This window comes from Cariama cristata, unplaced genomic scaffold (genome assembly GCF_000690535.1).
Source record: "Cariama cristata isolate BGI_N322 unplaced genomic scaffold, ASM69053v1 scaffold3409, whole genome shotgun sequence".
Lineage (NCBI taxonomy): Eukaryota > Metazoa > Chordata > Aves > Cariamiformes > Cariamidae > Cariama > Cariama cristata.
The window spans coordinates 3,155-21,941 of NW_009635060.1; the positions used below are offsets into that span (position 1 = coordinate 3,155).

General features: G+C 39.8%; 1 protein-coding gene across 1 annotated transcript in view; it reads right to left on the bottom strand.

Annotated features, from left to right (window-relative positions):
- Positions 1–3,125: 3,125 nt before the first annotated feature.
- The window catches only part of MUC6 (mucin 6, oligomeric mucus/gel-forming), a 52,971-nt gene continuing 37,309 nt past the window's right edge, over positions 3,126–18,787 (bottom strand). The window contains exons 13-29 of the mRNA XM_009707370.1: positions 18,502–18,663; positions 17,859–17,953; positions 17,056–17,188; positions 15,897–16,146; positions 14,637–14,689; positions 14,422–14,531; positions 13,502–13,653; positions 12,645–12,786; positions 12,053–12,163; positions 10,131–10,316; positions 9,460–9,699; positions 8,924–9,080; positions 8,031–8,174; positions 7,455–7,517; positions 6,087–6,089; positions 4,505–4,678; positions 3,126–3,280 (exon numbers count right to left, since the gene is read on the bottom strand). Of these exons, the coding sequence (XP_009705672.1) occupies positions 3,126–3,280; positions 4,505–4,678; positions 6,087–6,089; positions 7,455–7,517; positions 8,031–8,174; positions 8,924–9,080; positions 9,460–9,699; positions 10,131–10,316; positions 12,053–12,163; positions 12,645–12,786; positions 13,502–13,653; positions 14,422–14,531; positions 14,637–14,689; positions 15,897–16,146; positions 17,056–17,188; positions 17,859–17,953; positions 18,502–18,663 (2,330 nt within the window). The remainder of the gene's footprint in view (positions 3,281–4,504; positions 4,679–6,086; positions 6,090–7,454; positions 7,518–8,030; positions 8,175–8,923; positions 9,081–9,459; positions 9,700–10,130; positions 10,317–12,052; positions 12,164–12,644; positions 12,787–13,501; positions 13,654–14,421; positions 14,532–14,636; positions 14,690–15,896; positions 16,147–17,055; positions 17,189–17,858; positions 17,954–18,501; positions 18,664–18,787) is intronic.

An 18,787-nucleotide genomic window follows, 5' to 3' on the forward strand; every position in this document is an offset into this window, starting at 1 on the left:
GCAGCCTGTGCTGCTAGAATGGAAGAAAGGAAGGAAGGATGGAAGTATGAGCTGGTAAGATAAGGCAGAGATGTTGAAAGGGTAGGAGGGAGCCTTACCAGGCTGTGAGGAGCTGAGCCATGTTGAAGACACAGTTGAGAAGGCAGAAGATGCAGGTGACGGCAGTGAGGTGGTTTTGGCCGTGAAGGGTGCGGAGGACTCCAACGCAGGCAGCTCTTTAGGAGCACTCATTGTTGGGGAAGAGGGCTTGGGCCTTAGTGTTGCAGGTGTAGGCTTGGGGCTGGTGGTTGGGGCTGATGTGGAGGAGACTGCGGAAGTGGCAGCAGATGTCAGCTGGGTGCTGAACAGTCTGCTGGGGGCAGGCAGAGAGCTGGGACTTGGAGATATCCTTGTCAGAGGGACTTGTGTGCTGGTAGCAGGGCTGACCTCTCTAGAGACAGAGGTTTTGGAGGTGCTGCTTGCAGAGGTGACAGTGGTGGTCTTGTGTGTGGTCATTGGTGGCAGAATGTGTGGCACGGTCATCTTTTTGTGGGTGGAGGCTGTCGGGATGAAAGCAGAGGTCATTTGATGGTGACCATGTAAGGCAGGAAGGTGGTTAATATGGGTAGTTCTTCGGTAGAAGCTTTGCGTCTGGGTGTAGGTAAGGAAGGTAGAACTAGGTACCAATAATTCTGATAGTGTTACCAAATAACAAATTGTGCCATGTCCCCCAATATATCTTGTCCTGTCCTGCTGCTTCTGAGACCTGCAGGGTGCTGATTGTTTTGGAGGATGTCATCTAACAATTTGTCTCTGTATCCTTCCTGCTGGAGCTCTTGAGAGGGGAATAGGTATCTCTACTTTCGTGTGCAATTCCACTGGTTGATAGGTAGTCTACAGTTTGCTTGCTGCAGACTGTGCTGGCAAGGATCCATGGGAGAGCTGAGGCTACTGAAGGGACAGGCATTGGCCATGGATGACCCTTAACTCTCTCCTGACCAGAGCACTCACCTGTTACTACTTTACTAGTTGGAGTCTTAGCTCTGGTTGGCTCCCTTGCTATAAAGAGAGGGACGAGAGAAAAGAATGGTTGAGTCTTGGGAAGGATTCTAGGCAAAGCATGTTGTGGCTTCTCCTCAAAGGGGGCTGTCCTCTTCAATACCAAACAACCTAGATTATGTGGAGCCCGATGGATCTAAGTGGGAGAACTTTAGCCTGGAATTGAGTGTACACCTTCTTGCCCACCCTCCACTGGTGACTCTCTTGTGCCCAGGGTCAGCATTGGCCAAGGAGGTGGCATGTATTGACCCACATTTGTCATGGGTGTGCCAGGGCCTGGACATCCTTTGGATGGAGAGCAAGCCTTGTGTTCTGTCTCTCACCCAAAACTGTCCTGAGGTGTAAACTGGAAACAAGTTTCCAGTTTCACTGCCTTCTGTTCCCCCCACTGTGCATTCTCAGGGTACCCCTGTAAGGGGAGGGAGTGTGCATTAGCATGTCTCTGATTGTTGTAGGGCAGGAACTCATGGATGTCTGTACCCTGATAAAGGCCTGTGCCCCAGAGCCGAACTCCTGAAATGGCAAGGGAGGAGAACGTAGTCAGGATCACGTGCGGGCCAGACCTGCCTGGGTCCCGGGAGTCCCATGGCAAGAGCAGTGGGAATTGACAATGAATACCAAAATTGAAGGTGTGCGGGACATACTGCTTAGGAGAGAATGGTGGGAGCAGGCAGAGCAGCAGGGAACCTTACCAGGATGTGATGGTCTCAGCCATGTTGAGGACACAGTTGAGGAAGGGGAAGAAGCAGATGAGGCTGAGGTGGCACGTGAAGAGCTGGGGCTTGGAGACATCCTTGTCAGTGGGACTTCTGGGCTGCTGGCAGGGCTGGCCTCTCTAGGGACAGAGCTACTGCTGGTAGACATGGCAGGGGTGGTCTTCTGTGTGATGAGATGCTGCACAAGGTGTGGCTTTGTTGGTTTTCTGTGGGTGACAACTACAGAGAGAAAAGCACAGGTTGATTGAGGGTGGCAGAGAAGAGAGGAAGGCAAAGGAGGTAGGCAACTCCCAGGCAGAAGCCCAATGATACATGTCGGGGTCAGAAAGACAGGACCAGACCCCACTGAGTCTTACTGGGTAAGAAGGAGAAATAGGCCAATGGCTCCCCCCTAAAAAATATGGGGCAAGAAGTGGGCCTGAGGGGTGCTCTCTGACAATTCAGCACTCCCTGCCTCTTCCTGGAGCTCCTGAGAGAAGAGCCTCACTGGACGTGCATGTCTCCCCTCCAAGGCCTTCTAGCCTGGGCGAGAACATAATCTGGAATAGCTGGGGTAAGTGAAGCAGAGTTTTAGGCCAAGGACATCTCTCAGCTCCCTCTTACTCACCTACTGGGACTTGGTAGTGCAGAGTGGTTGCCTGGGTTCCCTCACTCTCTGTAAAGTAAGGAAGAATGGATGTTAGTAATGGTTGGGAGCTGGTAAGGTTCCCAGTTAAAGTGGGTTGTGATACTTCCTCAGAAGAAGCTGTAATTGCTGGCACAAGAAGACCCAGATGTGTGCATCCCAACAGCACTTTGTGGGAGATGCACACATTAGGAGAGCGTGTACACCTGCCCTCCCACTACAGCAGACTTCCCCCTGCACACTGTCCCAGCCTGTGGTGTCAGTTGCTAACCTAGCAATTCAGTTGTCATACAGCCTCAGAGGATACTGTCCTTGTTGGTATATGGAGTACCTGACATCCCAAAGTGTAATTTCCTTTTTGTAATATTTATTTTGGGGGGAATTTGTTACAATGGCTAGGGGAACAAGTATTCTGCTATCTCTGAGTTTTCAAGAACTCACTTTGAAGCACAGAGAGATTTTGCCTAAATTTGGAGGAAGTGTAGAGTATGGCCTCAAAGAGAAATATCACGTTTAAGATGATATTTGAATTTCAGATGCTTGCTTCATTGGCAAGACACATAGATTTCCATTTTTGTCACACTTCTTCAGTTATCCATGTCCTTTCCTATCTGTTTGCAGTTTTAAGCCAACTAGTAAGAATGCTTGGAGTTTTTTGTAAGGAATACATTGACATGTGTCTTGTGAGTGATGGCTTCAACTGGCAGATGATATCAAAAAAGTGATATTTACCTACTGTTGTTAGTTTAGGCTTGCTGAAAGTTGTCATCTGAGATGTAGTTTGAGTAGGTATTGAGACGGTTGCTGCTTCCTTTTTGACAGCGGTCTTGAAGGGTAGTGTGGTGGACCTTACTTGTTCCATCTCTGTTGAAGCAGCGGTTGATGAGGCGACAGGTGTAGGCTTTGGTTTAGTGGTCATGATTCTTTTTGTTGAGGTAGTTATGGAAGGGGTAGTGATGGCTGTAGTCATGTTTGATGTGGCAAAAATTGGTGTTGTATGTTCTTTTGGAGTAAAGGTTAATATAATGTGAGTCAACAATTCACTGAATAATTAAAAACAGATAAATTATGAAGAAGCTACCCATATTCCAGAGACCCAGTTTTCACCCTTGAACTTTTGAATATTTTCTGTGTAATTATTTGTATTCATGTTCTCATAAGCCTGCCAAATCTTTCTCTCCTCATATTTGTTTTCTATTGTCTCATATCCTTCTTTGTTCCTATTTTCTATATTTTTCCTGTATTAGATTATTTTTTATATAATTTTTCGAAGTTAACTTTGTTGTCAGTTATTGGCTAAAGTCTGTATGGGCTTTTCCCAAGTGAGTATTTCATTGGCTATTCTGATGTTCCAAATCAGCCACAGTTTTTCAGCTTTCCGTAATTTGTATTACAAAGCTAAATAACATCATATTGTAGGACTTTCCTTGTTCCAGTGCACAAATCATCTGTCACAATGGCATCCTTTGAAGTTGCGTTTGACTCCTGTGGGACCTCTTTTTAACTCTGCTTTCCCTGATAGCCTGGGTCCAGGACAGCTTATTAGTTGAAGTGCATGTTGGTGGGAAGCTACATGTTATTATGAGTTTCCACAAGTCATAGAATGAGAAAGTAATTTATGTTGAAGGAGTCATCCTCCTGAAAGCAGAACTCTAGAATCCTAGACAAAGCTGCTGCACTGATACCTGTGTGATTCTGCTTTGGAGCCTGCTTACATTATTCAGAGTTAGTAGGTTGGGTGCCCCTTGAATATGACTGCATAACTGAACCAGTTGTCGAAAAGAGGCTGAAGCTGAGCTAATAAATCCACCTGGAGCTGAGCTTGGCTCACTGTATATAGAACTTCTAATATGCTTCTCAGGTGAGTCACACAAGTGTGTTTTGCTTGTATTTCTAACCTAGTGCCTATATCCTTTCTCTTTCCGTGCACTTCCAATCTATGCTTCTGAACATTTCTGGTTTACAAACTCCTTTCTGGAAGCCTGCTTTGCCTGCTTCATGATTTGGAGTCTTAATGCTTGGATCTTGAGACAGCTTGCAATGCTTTCCTAGTACAGTGATAACTCAATTATGTATAGAATGCACTTATTATAATTTATTTTAAACAGTAACACTAAAAACCTACCAGTTCTTGACTTTATTGTGACAAGAGGTGATGCTGGTGAAGTTCTTGGAACTGTGATTTTTGAGGTTATTGTTGGATTTGTAGTCTCAGTTGATATAGTAGCTGCAGAAGAAGCAATACTAGGTACTGTTGGTAGGGTAATTGTCGTAGAGCTTCTTGTTACTGTAGGCTGCACTGTTGTTACTAAAAGAAAAAAAAAATCAAAATTAAAGGCTAAGAAATAGTTCTTGACAATCTGTTTATAACAGAACTGTATAAACTGAAAATTATTTTTTGAAGTAAAAACACTGTCTTAACTATTGAAAAACATTTAGGTGAGACACTTGAGAGAAGTTATCTATCTATTCCTTTGCTATTATGTACAGTGAATACATTAAACAGGAATTCTTGCAGAAGCTTTATACATTTTCATTCACCACTTTAAAGTGAATTTGGCATAAATACTTGTGCATAACAGCAGAGATGGAACTGTATTTTATTATTCACATAGCCGACAGTGTAACATTTTCCCAGTACCATCTGTCTTCAGGGAAATTAATGGAATTTCTAACAAATTTAAGATCAGTGTATATATAGACTCCTTTCCTGGATCAGGCTATAGGGGTTTGATATACTCAGTCGTACATTTCCATGAAGACCTTCTTAAATTGTCAGTGTTATATGGCCAGTCACTACTAGGAACTGTGATGAAATTTTTGTGAGACTTTGCACATCATAGAATGGTTTGCATTGGAAGGGACCTTTAAAGGCCACCTAGTCCAACCCCCTCGTCATAAGCAGGGACATCTTCAACCAGATCAGGTTGCTCAAAGCCCTGTCCAGCTTGACCTTGAATGTTTCCAGGAATGGGGCATTTCCAATCTCTTTGCGCAACCTTCAGTGTTTCATCACCCTCATCATAAAAAAATTTCATATTTATATCTAGTCTGAATCTACCCTCTTTTAGTTTAAAACTGTTACCTCTTGTCCTATTGCTACAGGCCCTACTAATAAGTACTGTGTCCATCTTTCTTATAAGACCCCTTCAAGTATTGAAAGGCCATAACAAGGTGTCCTTGGAGCCTTCTCTTCTCCAGCTGAACAACCCCAACTCTCTCAGCCTGTCCTCACAGGAGAGGTGCTCCAGCCCTTGGATCATCTTCGTGGCCCCCTCTGAACTCGCTCCAACAGGTCTATGTCCTTCTTGTGCTGAGGACCCCAGAGCTGTAGGGAGGGTCTCACCAGAGCGGAGCAGAGGTGCAGAGTCTCTTCCCTCATCCTGCTGGTCACGCTGATTTGGATGTAGCCCAAGATACGGTTGGCTTTCTGGGCTGCAAGCACACACTGCTGGCTCATCTCCAGTTTTTCATCCACCAGTACCCCTAAGTCCTTCTCGGCAGGGCTGCTCTCAACCCCTTCATCCCCCAGCCTGTACTGATACTGGGGATTGCCCCAATGCAGGTGCCGGACCTTGCATTTGGCCTTGCTGAACCTCAGGAGGTTCACATGGGCCCACTTCTTGAGCTTGCCCAGGTCCCTCTGGATGGCATCCCATCCCTCAGGTGTGTCAACTGCACCACTCAGCTTGGTGTCATCTGCAGACTTGCTGAGTGTGCACTCCATCAGAGACAAGACAGAACTCCTTATTCAGTAACAGATATTTCGTTACTGACATCTGGAAGTGCCAAAGTATACTCAGGAAACACTGTTCTCAGTGATTTGTTTTTCTTAAGATATCTAACAAATATTTCTGGGAAAATTTTTGTGATAATTATGATACCAAGTTATTTTTAATCTTTGCATCTTATGCATGTGAAACTGGTAACACTACTAGATCACACAAAAAAGGATATTGCTTTCTTCATAAACACAGATCAGGACATAGATCAGTGGGTAAGTACTAGTTTGGTCAACTACGTAAACTAACCTGTTGAAGGTGAAGATGTTTCAGGTGTGGTACTAGTGCGTTCATCTCCTGTTGTGTTAAGGTAGAACAGGTTAAGTTTGTGAATGAAAGCATATTAAAATATTCCAAAACAAGGAAATTTCAGCTTGGATTCAAAGGATTGTGTTAATTTGTGAGATATTCCTGAGAATGCTTAATATTACATATTTCAGTGGTAAACTTCACATCAAAGGACTTAAACAATGACAAAGAAATCAATACATCTCGTACTATTGAACACGAGTAAGTTTTTGCTACCTTTCTTATGATTTTTATGCTTAAGGGCACCTCACTTTTCGAGGATAATGGAAACATGGTTTTTGTATGTAAATGAGAACCCTAGCTGAGATCCTGGTTACACAAGTTAGAATTCTGTAGTACAAGAAAAATTGTCCTTGAGTTTTTTTACATCTGCATGAAAACCCAAACTGTGCACCTAGAGTCTATCGAAAACATTATTTAATAAGATAGTTTTTCATAGAAGTAAACCATATAGTAGTAAATTTTAAGTCAAAATAATTTTTAAAAAAATCTCTAAAAAGAGATATGCTAAGTAGAGTCCATTAGCTAGGTCTGATCTTCTTCTATATGCTCTCTTTTTTTATGATAGGTGTTGCATATATCTGATACCTACAGCTCTGCTGGAGCTGCCCCTCCCACGCACCAGAACACCAATACACTTTCAGGAAGACCCACATTTAGAAAAGTACTCACATTTGCAATGAACATAACTTTTCATGTTCCTAACTAAAATCAGTCAGGGTCATCCAGCTTCTGTATTATAGCATTTCCTACCCTAATTCTTCTTTTAATTAGTTCTTTTCATTCCTTTATTTACCAACTGAAGTTTTACATTCTAGCAGTACAGTAGTGGGGTTATTGTCAAGGAAAGTTACGTTTGGATGAACACTCATTAGTAATTGAAAGGTACTAGGAAAAATAACTTCTTTGAGAATACACAAATGTTTTAGTATTGTTTTCCAGTTACTGTAGAGAAAGAAAATGAGTATATAGGTCACTGCTTACCACATGGCATGCATCTTTCCTTCTCATAGTCAAAGTATTCATCATGAGAGCAGTTGTAACAGCCTGAAGAAAGGGGAAGAGAAGTTTGTTTTACATTTCTCAGAAAAAGAACATTTAATTTATACTATTTATAATCTCTTAAATTTCTGTTATTAAAAAATTGTATCAATTGCAACATTATCTATTCAGGTAAGCATTTCCAGTATCATCCTTAGAAGAAGGGTCTGCCTATGCAGTAATTTTTTGGTTTCTCCAAGTATATCCCTTTGTCTAAAAAACATTAACTGCTGTCTCCACATGTTTTCTTAGGTAAGTACAGCGTATTCTTTTGATTCGGTGCAAGTCAGAGAATTTCTCTTCAAGATAAGATGAGCTCAGTATAAAGCTAGGTGTAGTACAGGTACTGAATTGATTATGTATTTAAAGTAGTAGTAAGGTAAAGATCAGCAAAACTGCTGCAAAGATAGCATCAATTAGAATACCATTATTTAACTGTGGTGTGACTGATTTAAAAAACACCATGGAAAATAATTACTATGTTACCATTTCCTGGTTTACACTAGTATAGCTTATTACCTTCAATGTTGACATATTTGTAGTTTTGATTTGGACAATTACAAGGCCTGTAATGCCAGGTGCAGTTGTCATTGTTGTAGCCATAGGAATAAGCATCACCACTTCCTGTTTTTTTATGAGAATTGTAATACTCACAATAGACAGCTAAAAAAGATAAAAGCAGAAGAGAAATCAGAATTTTTCAAATTAATGGCATGTTATTTTCAAAAGACTAAAGGGAGGACAAAATTAATGAACAATTTGAATAAAAACTTTGGTCACTGAAGTTATTAGCTTCTGATGTAAATTGAAATTTACGGTCCAGTGAAGTCAGTTTCTTTTTTGCAAATACACTCTGCAGGCATTTCCACAATTTTTAATGCATGATATAGAGAAATGTTGAAAAGAAGCTATCAAAGATGACAACTCTGGCATTGATTTATAACACACTCAGCCTCTTCTTTCCTCCTGTTCTGGAACACCTTGATATCTCTTTCCTGTTTTACTGTGTTCCAGCCAACTCAGCTGTCTTTATTTCCTTGACATCCACACAGAAGGTGATTTCATCATAGCTAAAGTGAAACTTTTTTTTTTTTAACAATTTCATACTCCCTTTGCTGATAAACTGACAGTTCACTGCACAGTGGCAGGAGAAGAAACAGGCTGCCTTCTGTGACCACATTATTTTCTCTCATTACTCCACGGTAGAAAGAAATACAATATTTTGATTAATTTAGGACAAATGAAAACTACAGACTTCAAAACTCAGGTGACTGAAGTCAACTATTTGCCCATAGAGAAAATGCAATTTGGGAGGTGCTTATTAAGCAATTACCTATGTTGCCATATTAATATACTCACAGTAACAATAATAATCTCTTAAATCTGTTTAAACAGAACTTAAAGAAACTTACGACAGAACTCAGGGGTCCTCCAGTCAATGCAGATACCTTTATCTAAGCATGCCATGGCATATACTGCAATGGCATCGCACATGCATTCACAGTCCCCGCCAATGTCACAACCACAAGAGTCTCGAACACAGGCTTCATAATAGGGCATACGATTCACCTGCATTGGAAAATGAAGAAATGAATTTTCTAGGAATTTTTTGTGCCTATTTGTTAAGAAAGTGTTTTTTCCCGGGCTAAACAATATGTGTTCCATTAAGTAAGAGTAACCAGTGTTTCCTCTGAACACTTGTCAAAGCAATTACAATCCCACTTCATACAAATCTTTTTAGCAAGAATGTAGGTATCTTCACATCAACAATAGAAACTCATGAGGTTTTGCCAGATATGTATTTCTAAATTCATAGCCATAAAAAAAAAATAAATATATATATTGTTAAAACATTTTAGGGAAAAGAAAATAAAGTGTTGGATTGTGACCATTTTTGAAGAATACAAATTATGCCTATAAATAAAAAGAAGGCCAAATCAATTCTTACCTTATTGTGACAGGCAGAAAAGACTTGGCTGTTGATGATGGAACATGTCTTTTCTGCCCATGCTTTACGATAAGGGTTCTTGCTACAGGGGTCCACTACAAAGTATACATCGCCACAAAGAGGATTCTCTTTCCAAGAATTGACAAATTCCAATTCATTTGATGCCACATACTTGCTTCGAGTTTCAAAATCATCCTTCATGTTGCCATTGTAGTTCCCACACAAACCGCATATAGTTTCCTAGATTAAATGAAAGCAGCAATGTCAGTTCAGCAAGTTACAATTACTCGCCTTTCCTTATGCTTTATAGCGAATGTGATCTACAAATACTCTCTCATACATTCTTAGCATCTTCTGCATGAGGTACTTTTCATCAGTGGATGAATGTGTTTCTCCTCTGAACTGTAAACTGTGATCATTTAGAGATCAAATTCAACCACGCAGTTGTATAAAATACAAGCACTTAGTTCAAAAATTTCCTGAATGCAGTAGGGTAATCACTTAAAAATCAGCCTCCTGTGAAAACCTCTGCTGTTTTGGAGATAATGATGAATTGCTAGTACTATCTCTGAAAAACCTTTGCCATCTCAGAGAGTCAAGGCAACCAACATCAGATGTGCAGTTCAACCTGAATTGAAGGACAGTTTACTGAGGAAGTTTTTCTGCAATACCTGTGTTTCTCTGGAGATCTTGATGAAGAAGTTCATGTGCTTATTCCAGATAAGGGTCATGTTATATTTTCCTGGGATAATGATATCGAACATCAGGTGAAGGGCATTCTTTTTCACGTTATATTGTACTCCAGGATTTTGCCCAGAAATAGTGAAGGTTTCATCTCGCAATATGAATGTCAAATTCTGGAAGAAAATTTACCTAGATGTTATAACTTACCAAGTTTCAGTATTTTCCTTATTCTGTGTCACATTGTTGAAGATCAGATGTTGTGCTACTACAAACTGTCTTGACATTTCCACTTATTTTTGAAAAGTCATGGCAGTCAGATGAAGTCCCCAGAGACTGGAAAAAGGGAAACGTTGCACCCATTTTTAAAAAGGGTAGAAAGGAGGTCCCCGGGAACTACCAACCTGTCAGCCTCACCTCTGTGCCTGGGAAGATCATGGAACAAATCTGCCTAGAAGTTAATGCACACGGAGGACAGGGAGGTGATTTGAAACAGCCAGGAGTGCTTCACCAAGGGCAAGTCCTGCCTGACCAACCTAGTGGTCTTCTATGATGGAGTGACACATCAGTGGACAAAGGAAATGCTAGGGATGTCATCTATCTGGACTTCTGTAAGGCCTTTGTCACAGTCCCCCACAACATCCTTCTCTCTGAAATGGAGAGATACAGATTTGATGGATGAACTGTTTGGTGGATAAGGAATTGGCTGGATGGTTGTATCTAGAGAGCAGTGGTCAATGGCTCAGAGTCCAGATGGAGATCAGTGACAAGTGATGTCCCTCAGGGGTCTGTACTGGGACCAGTACTGTTTAATATCTTCATCAGTGACATGGACAGTGGGATTGAGCGTACCCTCAGCAAGTTTGCAGATGACACCAAGCTGAGGGACAGGATGCCATCCAGAGGGACCTGGGCAAGCTCGAGAAGTGGGCCCATGTGAACCTCCTGAGGTTCAGCAAGGCCAAATGCAAGGTCCTGCACCCGGGTTGGGGCAATCCCCAGCATCAATACAGGCTGGGGGATGAAGGGATTGAGAGCAACCCTGCCGAGAAAAAAAGTTACAGAGAAAATAGCTCTCTGTCTTGAGCTCTTTTACTGTCTCCCACTCTCATGTGTACTCTTACAACTTTATTCCTGTCGTACTGCAGTGTTTCACTGTCTAGATAATCAACAGAAAGGTTTGTCTGGAGCATGCATTTATGAAAGCGGATCCTAAGCACACAAACTTTTTCACCACAGCGCTGACCAGCTGAAACTGCCACTATTTAGTTAGTAATGTGGCAAATGCGTACTGCTTGTAGTGACTATTCCTTGGGATAAAATCTCATCTGTCCATATTCTTCTCTCTGTCACATAATGAAGGAGTCTAAGATGATCTGAAACTACTGGGCATTACTGTTCCATAGAACTGAGAACAGTAAAACTTACCCAATTCTGGAAGTTGTCACACAGCAGTGGAAATGAGGATAACTGTTCATTGCTGTAGTTTCACGGATATATCTCAGGTAAGATCTGGATATATTTTGAATTGCAGATATTACCTGGACTTAGAGAAATTTGGAGAGATTTTGCTTGTCATCTATGATGAGAATTCCTCAATTTTGTACTATTGTTTTCCTGAGTTTAGGGGGGTGGTGAAATCAGTATCTTTTGACCAAGCAATTCACTGCTGAGTCCGTGAAGTTCAAAATTTTATGGCTTCTACATAGGCAAGAAGTTTGGGAACTGAAACATTGATGTGAGAATTGAAAAAGAACTAATGGCAATTACTACTAAAACTGAAGCTCTAGGTTTAGCATATAATTTCACTTACAAGACATCACTTCAAAGACACAGCTAAAGCTTCTGAAAGGGAAGCAAACATGGGCTTAATATAGCTTCCAGCTGGATAATAGCAGAATGAATTTCTTACCCCAAAGTAAATGCTGATGGATCTGGAGCACGTAACCCCTGATTTCCCACAGATGACATTCTCAGTAACAATTTTGAAAGAAGAAACAGGTCTATTAACACTGCAGCCATCCTAAAAAAAAAACAACCCAAAACATACCACAAAAAGCACAAAACCCCAATAGATTCTGTGTCTGCAGTCTTCCAACTTAAAACATAAAAGCATAAAGTAGTAAAGAAAGCTCAAAATGTCATGACTCTGATTCTGCTTGTTTTGGGAGGTGACGACCTCTGATTTTGTAGTCAAACTGACACCACTTCCCTAAAAGATATAGTTGGCTGGTACAGAATACATACATAGTAATGGCTGTTAAACATGTTATTAAAAGTAAAATTGGTTGTAATTGCATGAGAAAACTGTGTTTTGAGAAGTAAAGTCTTTTCATCTTAAGTAATAAAATAAGCAGAAAATTAAAAAACACAGTAAGTGTTTATAAAGATTCAAAGTGCTCTATTGGTTATAGATGCATCCTAGGATATTTAATTAGACATTTAAATCAAGCTATTTCTTGATGCTAAGATACTGCCAAAATAAGCAGCAAGAGGCAGATTACCATAGCTAATATGTATTCACAGTTGCCATCAAACACAAAACGCTGTCCATCAAAAGTGGTGATGTGGCCTTCTCCATACAGATTACACGTCGAGGAACACTTTGATTTCTGAACACATTTCCATTTGCCTTTTGTGCAAGTGCTGGGAGTGAGAAGAGAAACCATACTCATATTTCAAAGAAATGCTACCTTAACCTACTTCTTTTTATATACATGCACTTTTATAGACAAGCTGTTCATTTAATTGACTTGTGTACACTGTGACCAAGTTACAATTAATATAAGAACCATAACTAAAAATTAGACTGCCTAGAAAATTAATTCTTGATAAAGAAGAAATCTTAAGTAATTTTTGCTTTCTTTTTTCATGAAAGAAAAAATATAAAACTCGTTTATTTTTGCTCTTAGTGAGAACAGATGTCACTGTTCTGTGTAGTTTGAGTGGTGTTTTTTTTAATACTAGATTAGTAACTGGAAAGGGAATAATGTACTTTGAGAATGCTGCTAAAGAAATGGAAATAATCTTTTGGGGGGGTTGCCTTTATCTACAGAAAGGAAGGAAGATTGTTAATCCTTGACTTTATGTAGTTTACAGTTACAGGCCCTACCGGATGCTCTTATTCCTGGATTTGTATGTGGCAGAAATCACCCCTGAAGCCAGTACCATGACTCTTTTATCTAGACATATATATTGTCAAACGTTAAACTTCTCTTTATCACCTCTGTGCTTTCTCACTGTATTTGTTCAGTTCAGCTGTTGCCGTTTCCTACTCTCCTGTCAACTAAACACTTTTGTTAGGTAGTTGTACAGTTCAGTGAAACAGAGATTCCGCAATGGAAAACTCTGTGATTCTTACCAGATCTCGCATTCAGTTTGGATCTGTTCACCTTTTCCATAAGCAAGACCACCATATTCACATGGACACTCCTCAGCTGGAACACACCTGCCATCGAGATTTTCATATAGCCCATCAGCACAGACACAGCCTGATTCACATTTAGTGGGTATCTGGTAAAGATCACAGATTGCAAAATGAAAAGAAATGTGAGATGCATTTTTTCTTGTATGTGAATGGTGTTAAGACTGAACCTGTGCTAAGTTCTAGTTTTGACTTGATTTCAGTTTTGTGATTTACCTCGTACTAATATACTAGTCAATTGAGCTAGTTTCACTGAAGTTGTGATACATACTTGTTGTGTGAGATATCAAACGTACTTCAAGGATCTGAAAAATTTATCTTTCATTGCTACCAATCTTTCAGACAGAGTACAACAGAAGTTTCTTTATATCAAGGAAGCTCATTATAATTCTTCCAATTAGTCTGTTTCCTTAATATAAAGGCATCAGAAAGACCAGAAGTCCACCTAGCCTAGGTCTCCTGCATCCTGTGACAATCAGCAACAGATAGTTGGGAAAGAATAGAACAGGAAGCATAAACCACATGTTCTATCAGTTTCCAGTGACATGCAGCTTATGGAGTACCTAGGCCAGAGGTGATACCCTTGTAGTCAAGAATCCTTAATGGATTTTTATTCTATTCTTTTAATAGAATTTAATTCATTAATTAATGCAATGTAATTCCTTTAATCCCTTCTTGAACATATGTAAATTTTTTGTGTCCCCAGTCTGTGGAAAGAAGTCTGATGTTTAACTGTGTCATGTTAGAAGAAATATCTCCTTTCATTTCACTGGAAGGAACATAGAAAAGTTCTAAGTAACAACTAGAATATTCTTCTTCTCTCAGGAGGATAAATATCCCAGAGCTGTGAAACTCACACATTCAATTCCAGTAGCCAGCATCTGACAGGTAGGGGCACATGCAGCTCCATGCTTGTTTTCTAAACTGTCAGAACACGATATATATTTCTTAGGAGCTTTGCAGCTTTCTAGGAAAAAGGAAGAAAAACAAATATTGGAGAGAGTGTGAAGTACCAATTTTACAACATAAGGGAAAAGAAGATGTTTCTAAGTAAACCATATCAGACCCATACCTGCAGGATTTTGAGGTTTGCCTGTGCAACTTAGCCTCCCATTAACGCAGTAGCTAGGGGGAAGAAAGAAAGAAAGGGAAGGAAAAAAAAAAAAAAAATTCAATACAATTCTCTCCTACGAAAGAAATCTCAGTTTTTTGCAAAATGGCTTAATGTTTCTCACCATTGGAAATATTTCATTTATGTTACTAGCTCCTCCTCATCCTTCAAAATGGAACGTGAGTCAACTTGTCTCTCTTTACTTTTTGTAGTATACAGTAACATCAGTTTTGAAAGTGAATAGTAGGCCATTCACTATTATGATGACCTAACAAGTCATTCTTGAGCTTTGTATATAGCTGTCCAGATGCTGTTGAAAAAATCTCCAACTAGGAATAATCAGATCTTACCTATTATTTTCTAATTTTTTCCTTAACATTTCCAAGCTTAAGGTAAGTCAAATGCTTTTTGTTCCCTTAAGAATCTTTGTATTTTAGGAAAAGGCCAAAAAGATGTCTTAAACAATAAACCTTTGCTATTAAAAGTAAAGGAGACTGTACTGGTTTTGGCTGGAATGGAGTTAATTTTCTTTGTAGCAGCTGGATGGCGCTATGTTTTGGATTTGCAATCAAAACAGTGTTTATAACACAATGTTGGTTTAGCTATTGATGAACAGTGCCAAGGCCTTCTCTGCTTCTTGCACTGCCTTGCCAGTGAGTAAGCTGGGAGTCCGCAAGAAGATGGGAGGGGAAACAGCCAGGACTGAACTGACCAAAGAGATATTCCATACTATACAACATCATGCTCAGCAATAAAAGCTAAGGTGAAGGAGAAGGAAGGAGGGATGTTTAGAGTTATGGCACTTGTCTTCCCAAGTAAGCATCAGGCGTGACAAATTCATGCTTTCCTGGAAATGTCTAAACATCTGCCTGCTGACGGCAAGTAGCGAATGAATGCCTTGCTTAGCTTTGATAGCACATGCCACTTTCTCCATTATTAATAAGCAAAAATAAGCTTATTTAATAAACAAAGTTATTAAACTGTATCGCAACCCACAAATTTTCTTGCTTTTGCTCTTCTGATTCTCTTCTGTGTCCAGCTGAAATGGAGTGAGCAAGCAGCTGTATGATGCTTAGCTGCTTACTGCCATTAACCCATAATAGAATCATAGAATTGTAGAATTGTTATGGTTGGAAGAGACTTCAAAGATCATAGTAGAGACACATGAAGTCCCCTCATCTCCATTTTCAGTTAGTTGATCTTTAAACTTGACACACATACCAGGTAATCCCACCAGTTATTATTGACTGGTCAGGCAAGATGTACTTTCTATCTTCTAAATAGCAGGGACAATGAGATTTATGAACACACTCATTCTTGTGGTTCAAGTACGTTCCTTGAGGACAATGGCAGCCTTCAATAGGGATGTCAGTTGGATGACATTCCAGGGCTCGGTTAGAGAGTGACAAGCACGTCCTGTCACAGGCCTGAGTGTTGTAGCTGAATGTTTGATTGCCAGTACAAGTAATGGCTGTAAAACAAGACAAGAGTGTATGTTAAACTTCATTTACTTATCCTCTTCCTTGTGAAAGATAACTGTGCTCATAATGTGCTGCATATATTGTGTCAATAGCTTCAGTGCTTAATGCTTCATACTGCTTCTCTTCCTGTGGATGTGAGCTCTAGCAAAAAATATTGCAGACCAGGGCTTAACACCAACCATGTAGCTGTTTGGAAGTTTTATGAAGGTTAAATATCTTGTTGCTTCTTTGCACATCTTGGAATAAAATAATGCAGAGAGAAGCTTTGCAGAAACACCGATGTATTTTTTTGAATAACTGTGAAACCTGTGCCTATGTCTAAGTTGCATAATAGCAAAATCACATCTGTAACCAGAGTTTTTCCTAGTTCTTTCTCATCTTACAGTACACTATAGCTTTATTTATCTGTCTGTTCCACCACTTAATTATCAAGTTCTGGAAGCATCCACATGCTCACCTGAAAGCATATGAGTAATCTTTTTCATGTAGTCTTAAAATAACAATCCTTTCCTGAAACAGACTAGAAGGGTATTCAAAAGTTGGATATCCATTATCCCATTTCTGCTTTCCTCTTCTTTCTGTTCACTATTTTCCTCATTACTCTTAAGATGATTTGGACACTGTTTACAATACTGCTTTACCATTTATGTTTTTTGTTGTGTTATGACACATCTGTGAAGTCAGCAGCTCCTGGGAATATGGCTTTTATACCTGCTGGTGGGCCTACTTGAGCAATATGGTGTTGTTTTCTGATGACTGACAAGTAGTTTTACAATACGTTCCTACTCAGCTTTGTCATAGGTGAATCAAATATGGGAATATTCTAAATGGAAACAGCTAGACCTGCATACATACATTCATCTGATGGTGGACTATTAAGAGTTGGTTCAGTTACTTACTACAATTGTCCATACTGTTTCTCCAGTTCTCAAGGATCAAACCCATTGAACTGCATGTTCGTGCATAAGATCCCAGAGCAGAACAAATATAAGGAAAGGTCTCTTCATAATTACAGGCTTGGTAGACACATCTCTGAAACCCAATACACGGAGAGTACTTCGTTACTGGGGAGCAGACATTTGGAAGTGTGAAACCCTGGAGGTATTTAAAAGATGTGTAGATGTGGTGCTTAGGGACAGGGTTTAGCAGTGGACTTGGCAGTGCTAGGTTTATGGTTGGATTCAATGATCTTAAAAGTCTTTTCCAACCTAAATGATTCTACGATTCTATGAGTCTATGCTAAATTGAGGAGGTAAGTCATGCAAAATACATATTATTGCATAACTAAAACTGATGAAAAAGATCATATTAATTGCCTGATTGACATGAATAAAATATACTCAGTACCTTAAAAATGCTCTTTTTTATTCATTGCTTTTCATTTGTAATTTTCAAAACGTTTTGTGGAGATTGCCAAATATAATGAGCTCAGTTATGCACATGGGAAAATCAATACTTTGCATAGTTAAAGTTGTCAATATGGAGAACTGCAGCATGAGCAAAAATACCTTCTGATTCATAGAGATGGGACTGATGCCTATGAACAAATGGACTTTCAGTACGGTGGAGACACAATTTTCAAACACACGCTTGTTCCTTAGCTTCTATGCATTGCTGATCCAGATGAGAGGCATATTGTATGTGAGTACATTCTGGTCCCTATTTGGACTCCCTCTGTACAATGGCTATCATAATTTCCTACCTTGTAGAAAGGAAGAGGGTTCACCACAGCATGACATTTCTCAAACACTGTACCCTTCTTGGTAAGTACGGAGCAATGAGTCTCAGCAGATATTTCTAATGAAAGTAGATCATGGACATTAAACAGAGAAAGTTAGGAAAAAGAAATTAAAAAAAGACCTGGACACACTACTCTAGCTGAGCTTTTGGCAATGAAGAATTGAACAAAAGGAAAACTTCTTGGCTTGTTATCTTGCAGACTATACTTTTGTTCAAATATCTTAGTAGGTCTTCTCCCTCCCTCTTTTTTTTTTTTTTTTTAAAGACCAATAGCAATAGAGACTTGAGAAGGCAAAGCCTGGATTTCAGTCACAGCATTGCTGAGCAAGTCTAAGACATCCATGGACATTGCAATTTCACTGGAAGTATCACCAAAACCCTCTCATTCATAATCTCAATCCCAGATCTCTAGAATAGGATCTGATAAGTTTTCACTAAATACATATTCTAGAAATCAGAAATGCCTTGTTGGTGACAGAATTTGTGATGTTCAATTGTCTCAGTCTCTGCTTCTCTGAAACTCTCTTATTCCCCTGGTATGGGCTTATGGAAATGTCAGACAAACCTAGCTGGAGAGATCAGTTACAACAGGATCATCTACTTACTGTTCAGTTGACTCAAAGCACAAGGGTCAGTATCTCTCTCTAAAGCCGGATGGCAATTTCCTGCCCTCCAGGAATCTACAAACAGGGAGGCTGTCCCTTCAGTGATATCCATGCTAGTCATGAAGTCATCTGTAGTGTCTCCATTGTAGTTGCCACACAAACCTAGTAACATCAGAAATGCAAGAGATGGCTGAAAATTAAAGAATATTACACAATGGTCTATGTTTCATTCTATAATAGTGAGAAAATGGATTCAAAAGTTCTACATGGAGTGTTAATTAATACT